Below are 6,615 nucleotides of genomic sequence, written 5' to 3'. Positions count from 1 at the left end.
TATCGATGATTAATAGACTTGCCCTTAATCAAACCCTGAATGGTTTCTATTGTTAAAGCATTATGAATTGATCATTAGTACACCGTTTACTTGCATGTATCCCATTTTCAATAAAAAGGCACGGTGATTCCTAGCAGTTGTCACTCCTCAGAGAGCGATCTTAGAGGAGTGATCTTAGAGGAGTGTCCGGCTTAGGACGTGCATGAAAAAGCACAAGGCCTTTGTCTTTCTTTCCCTCCAGCATCGCCCCTCCCCCGCAGAGGCTGGTCCCCGGCAGAGTTCAGCTAGCCTATTAACTTTTTCTCTTCCTTTAATTACCTGAGAGCAGGTGCACTCACCAGAGAGACCCACAAGAGGGAGTGGGAAAGGGAAAACACACGCACCAAAGTGGCATGGTCATGGTCATGGTCATGGTCTTCTATTTTCTATCCTGTCTGAATTTGGGGCACACATACACATATGCCCAGCATGTTCCTTAAGCTGCCAGGGCTGGGATTCCAACTGCAGCCAGCCATGTGGGATTTAGCTCCCATAATCACCAATGCAAAGGGCTGGCCCAAATGTTTGATGAAGACTCTAGACAAGATGAGAGGATTCTGATCACAGTGGGAAGCAACATCCCTGCTGGGATTCAAGAGGAAGCTACTGACTTCCCTGTAGGAGTGTTAAATGAGCCGATATCCTAAAATTTCAGTTTTCTGGCCCCAGATTCTTTTCAAACATAGCCAATGAGGACCGTGAATGTCAGGAACTTGGGAAGTCTCTCAAAGTTCCCTCTAACTTACAGGAGTCTTGACTTGACTTGGATTCTGATAGGCTGACAGCAGAGGCATCCCGGGATTGGTCAATCATGCCGATGTTCACTTTGTGTTTATAGGGATCCAAAGCCCCTAACAGCCCCAACACACGGATAGCCTTGGTAGGAAAAGGGAGGGGAAAAACATTCATCACACTGTCTGACTGCAACAGGTTTTGCAGATATTATTCTCACAATCCATAATCCTTAGTTCAAACTTGACCGACCAGCTATGCAAACAAAATGGAGAGGGACAGAAGTCTGATCAATACTAAAAGAGCATGTTGGTGCTACAACTTTCTCTCTCTCCATTCTCTCAACAGAGTCTTTAAAGGCCAAGTCTGCCGTGATTCCTACCTCTCTCCGTGTACCCTGATTCTGTTCAGTCTTTAAAAAATTCAGCAGCACCTCAAGCAAAGTGGGGTACTTCCTGTAGGGCTCCACTACATAGCCAGTACTGGCCACCAACTGTCCCAGGGTCCATAGAGCCACCTAATTAGGCAAAAAAACACATGGTTTGTTGATCCAGCATGAGAGGAAACAAAAAGCATAGTTATATTCTTTGTATAATAATTTTAATAAGTATTAGAGGCTATTAAAAGGAAGGAAATTTCCAATGAAGACACAAATCATAAACAGAAATCTGAGAGGGTGTAAACACTAGGCAAATTAAGTACAAACCAACAGCAATCACTACATCAAAAGATAAAGAATATAGCTATGAAAAAAAACTCAAAAAACAGTCCTTCCATATACCAAATGATTAACAGGCTATTCAAAAAGAAATAAAAAATGTTCTTCATTTAATTTAGCCACCTTATCACCTTAAATCACCAAAGTAGAACCAGAACTAAGGGAGAGCAACCACAGCTTTCTTTCTCCCTCTGGGAGCCAAGGCTCTGGGAATTCATTTGCATTTTATTTTGTATAGAGGAAATGCCACTATTCAGCCCTGATACTTACTGAAAGTGACTCCAGGTTAAGATGATAGTTAATTCTGACTCAAGTCTTTCTTCTTTTTATTCACTCAGCAAGTATTTTTGAGCACCTACTATGTGTCAAGCTCCGTGTTAGGCATTGGCTAGGGACACTCAGGTTAATAAAGAGAAACCACTGGTAGGTAATGCGGTGGTTAAGGCGCTAAACTCTCACATGGCCAACCACAGTTCCAGACCCAGACTTGATGGCTTGAAAAATCAAACCAGGCACACGTGCGTGCATGGCCAAAATCACAAGAGGAAAATGGAGAAGGGATTGTAGTGTGCCCATCTCCCCCAAGGGAATGAGTGCACACATCCTATGGCAAAACCTTAAAACAATAAAAAATTTTAAAGTAAAGACAGACAAGATCCCTGGTTTCATGAAGTCTGTCCTGTTCAGTCAGGAAGTAGTGGTACTCACCTGCCTTTTGGCCAACAGAGAGGAATCCTGGAGCATGTCCATGATGATGATAAAAAGTTCATCAACCCACTTCCTCATTTCTAGGCCACTAACCTATTAAATGAAAGGTGGCACATAATATTAGAAATTATGACAGTAAGAAGTATTTTAGCTTCCTCAGATGTCAGTTCTTTCCACCCTATTGAAAAAGCAGTTGTTCTCTTACTTGAGCCAATTCTCCTATTGTAGCCAAGACATTATTGATCACCCCTGGGTTTGGATCAGGATCTGGATCTTTCAGTTTCAAAATTAAAGCCTATGGAAAGAAGATATGAGAAAACAAAAGCAGATTAGAATCTTCTAGAAAACTTTCTTTTATGTAAATAAAATTCATCCATCTTAGCATAAATTACTTCTAGGCTTTACAAATCCAGTATCTCTCTAGAATGTGAATTCTCAAACTTTTCTCCATAGTGAGAAATCTCACATATGAGAGAGCTGATAAGTACCATGATTTCAAAATATTTTCCATGTCTTCTATCTTTGTGATAATTTTAGACTCACATATATTATAAAAGATTTCACATGATTCTAACATATTCAAATGTAAGGATTGTTTCAGAAATTCTTTTTCTTTTGTTTTTTAAAGAATTACTTTATTGGGACCAGCAGTTAGCGTAATGGCTATGTCGCTGGACTCCCACGTAGTCAACCACGGTTCGCACCCCAGACCTGGTGGCTTAAAATTCACGCTGGGCACGTGTGCATGCGTGCCCAAGATCCCAACCACAGTTCGAGTCCTGGGCCTGGTGGCTTGATTTCCCACTTTCCTTCTCTCTGTGTCTCTGTCTCTGGTTAAATTAAAAAAATGTTTAAAAATGAATGAATAAATAAAATGAAATAAAAAAAAAAAAAAAAGAATTACTTTATTTAACTTTATTTGTTTGTTTGTTTGTTTGTTTTATCAGAGAGGGACAGAGAGAGAGAGACAAAGTGAGAACACAAGCTGCCAGGTCTAGGACTCAAACCACAGTCAGCCATGTGGGAGTCCAGTGCCCTTAACCACCACGCCACCTGCCAGCCCCAAGATTTTGGTTTTCAATTGCCAAAGGGCATGTGCAATTTCCAAAGAGAAACAGAGAGAGGGAGAAGGAGAAACCACTCCTCAATGGAGAGAAACAGAGAGAGGGAGAAGGAGAAACCATTCCTCAATGGGGTCCATACCCCATTGGTTACACTGCAATTCTTTCTCCATTTCTCCACCTTGTAGGGATCTGGGACATACATGCATATATGCCCAGCATGTTTCTCAAGCCACTCAGGGTCAGGACTCAAATCATGGTTGGCCTTGTGTGATCTGGTTCCCTTTACCACTAGGTCAGTCCTTGTCATTTCAGATTTAAAAGCTCGTTTTTCCCCTCTTCACTTTGCCAGAGCTATTTTATGGCACTAACCATCTACTTCTCCTTTCTTTTTTAAGTAATATTTTATATATTTATTTCCCAGAGGGTGTGCACAGCCACTAGAGAGAGAGAGAGAGAGAGAGAGAGAGAGAGAGAGAGAGGAGAGAGAGCGAGAACAAGTGCACACTCCTTGATGGGATGAAGTCACACTGTAATCCTTCTCTCCTGCACTTCTCCATTCTGTCAGGGTTGGCGCACATGAAAACACCCAGAAAGTTTTTCAAGGTTCTGGGGCCAGGATCTGAACCATGGTTGACCCATGTAGAATGTGGCTCCCTATGCACTGCTTACCTGCTGTGCTATGGGGCCAGCCTCTACTTCTCCTTCCTAAGCACATTCAACGGTATACCTCAAGCATTATCTCATCTCTTTGAAGGAGGGTACTTTTCTGTAATTGATGAGATGCTTGGTATTTTTTAATTGACAGTGCCTGATACGGCCCTTGTACCTGGGCCTGGAACCAAAAATATCACCTCCTGCATTCAGTGTACCAAGTCCCAGCTTCCCAAAGGTGCTGATAGAAGAGCATCAGGAGAAAAGGTGCCACCTCTTCATTTGTTGAGCATTACCTTCAGAATAGGCTCCATGTAGGGGCGGATGAGTCGTGGGGCATTGGAGACCAGGTGCCCCAGCATGCGGGCGCTCTGCTCTTTGATTCTCCCAATGCCACTGTGCTCCAGTTCTGTCAAAATCTGTAGGGAAGAAGGGTTCACTGTGGCAGAGGACATCTAGAGAGGGACTGTGTATCGAAAGGGAAAATGTAGCAGGGAACTGGGGGAAGCAACCAGACCTCCACGGTAGGTCAAGTAACTGTTAGAGCCTCAACTAGCAAAGGCTATCTCTGCAGCTGAGAGAACAGCCTTGGACACGACTGTAACTGGAAGAAAAACTATTGAAAACAGCCCCTTCTCCTTCAATTGCAGCACCCCAAAGTCCCACAGTCCTCTCTAAAATATAGCTTTTATAGTATAGCACAGACACAGAAGATGGAAAAAACCAATAGGGACAGTGTTTTCTGAGCTGGGTCTTGCAGAAATGAGAAATGAAGGCAAGGCTTCCCAGGAGGAAAAACTCTGTCCCGACAGCAAATCACAAGAGGGTCTATAAATAACAACAAAGAAATCAAAGGACAGTCAGAACAGCCATGCTCTTGCAAGAAATGCCAATACTCTGTAGCTTTTTGGGGTTCAGCTAGATAAACGGTTAGGGATCACATCAAGAGGATCTCCCTGGGCCTCAGTAAATAGAGGGAGCATCTGGTTCTAACCGAAATCCTTAAAACACCAACCAATCAGCACATTATACTTCTGATGACACAGACAACTTAATAGAGATGACTTGTAGATAGCTACAGTAACCACAAAAATCCCTGTGCAGCAAGGACAGTGAACATCATGAAGCTCATATAAATGCAGCTATCTGAAGGAGAAATCTACAACATCTTACTTTGTCTTAGGTTACGGAGTTAGTAACTCTTGATTCCCTAGACAGTCTGTTTGTCCCAGTCACAGTGAAAGGAAATGAAGAGGGACAATAAGAACAGACTTACAGCACCAAGAAGTGACTGACTGCTAAGAAATGTGCCCGCGTGAGCAGAGCACAACTACCTGGGGCAGTACAGAGCCAAAACAAAGAAGCCCAAGTTCATTGCCAGAGCCAGAGAGCCTCAATGCACCCTAGTGACAATAACCAATGCCTACCCTGATGACCATGACCTCAAGAAATGGACAGTCTATGGGGACCAGCAGGTGGCATGGTGGTAAAGGTACTGGACACTCCCACATGGCTGACCATGGTTCGGGTCCTGGACCTGGTGGCTTGCTTTCTCACTTTCTCTCTCTCTCTCTCTGCCTGTCTGTCTCTCTCTAGTGAAAATAAATGAGTGAATAAATAAAATAAATCTTTAAAAAAAAAAAAAAAAGAAATGGACAGTCTTTACCAAGGCATGAACACCTACAACTCCACCTGGAAAAAATCTACTTCAGAATTTAAAAAGAAACAAACAAAATATTTACAATTTTGGAATTTTGAGGGCTAAATTTAGGGCATGATAAATTCATTCAGTGGAACTTCACACTTTCCAAATATCAGAAAAATGGGATAGTCTGATACCTTAATGTTAACTTCAAGAGGACAGGAGTTATGTCTAGCTTTTTCACTGAAATATTTCAGTACTGGGACATAGTAGGTTCTTATAAAATCTGCTTATTGAGTGAACATACTGATGTTCTCATTAGGAGATATTTCTGTACCAAATCTATCTAGTATAATTTGAGCTAGCAGGCTCAACAATTTTTCTTCCTAAAATCTTAGGTATTTTAAAAAGACTTAAAATGACAGGTACTCCAACCACTGGCCAGCAGTTATAGAAATAAATCATTGGGCTAAAACCAGAAATGTCTACCTAAGGTCAATTTTCTAATTTGCTGATTGATGATATAATTTATAGCCACTTTAATTATGACAAACTGTGAATAAAACACTTTCTAGGGTGAATTACGTTATTATATATTAAAGATTTTCTATATTTAAGTTCATTATATTATGAAAAGTGTTTACTTCAAAAGAAACCATGAGAGAGGGTCAGGAAGTAGAGGACAAGGTGGGGACAGGGTGGAGGTAGAGGGGACAGGAAATGACTGAGTGAGAGACCCAGAGAAGTAGATGGAAATAAGTTGAGAGGCAGGAGGGACTGGCCTATGCACTGCTCACAAGGAGGCCAAGGAATTTACTCAAGTAGGTGGAAAAAACTGAGGAGCAAGTTTCTGCAGGAATTAAAAATCCTACCCAATCTAGTAGCAATGCCAACCTGCATTTCCCTAAGGCTATAGTCCAAGCAGATTAGCCTAGCATCTCACATTTGAGAATGAAAGCCAGGGACCACAGGCCAGAGGCAAGGACTATGAGAAAACGTTGGAAACATTCTCACACTTAGAATTTCTGTTAGGAATAAGGGCCTCTGTGCTCAACCTGGCA

The 6,615-nt window shown here is 42.0% G+C and overlaps 1 protein-coding gene across 1 annotated transcript in view; it reads right to left on the bottom strand.

Annotated features, from left to right (window-relative positions):
- The window catches only part of MTOR (mechanistic target of rapamycin kinase), a 163,881-nt gene that overhangs the window by 132,100 nt on the left and 25,166 nt on the right, over positions 1–6,615 (bottom strand). The window contains exons 14-18 of the mRNA XM_006145332.3: positions 4,209–4,331; positions 2,403–2,492; positions 2,198–2,290; positions 1,154–1,288; positions 786–915 (exon numbers count right to left, since the gene is read on the bottom strand). Coding sequence (XP_006145394.1) covers positions 786–915; positions 1,154–1,288; positions 2,198–2,290; positions 2,403–2,492; positions 4,209–4,331 — 571 coding nt within the window. The remainder of the gene's footprint in view (positions 1–785; positions 916–1,153; positions 1,289–2,197; positions 2,291–2,402; positions 2,493–4,208; positions 4,332–6,615) is intronic.

Source organism: Tupaia chinensis, unplaced genomic scaffold, assembly GCF_000334495.1.
Source record: "Tupaia chinensis unplaced genomic scaffold, TupChi_1.0 Scaffold000146_1, whole genome shotgun sequence".
Taxonomy (NCBI): Eukaryota; Metazoa; Chordata; class Mammalia; order Scandentia; family Tupaiidae; genus Tupaia; species Tupaia belangeri.
The sequence above is the reverse complement of the archived record's forward strand: the minus strand, read 5'-3'. Positions and strand labels throughout refer to the sequence as shown.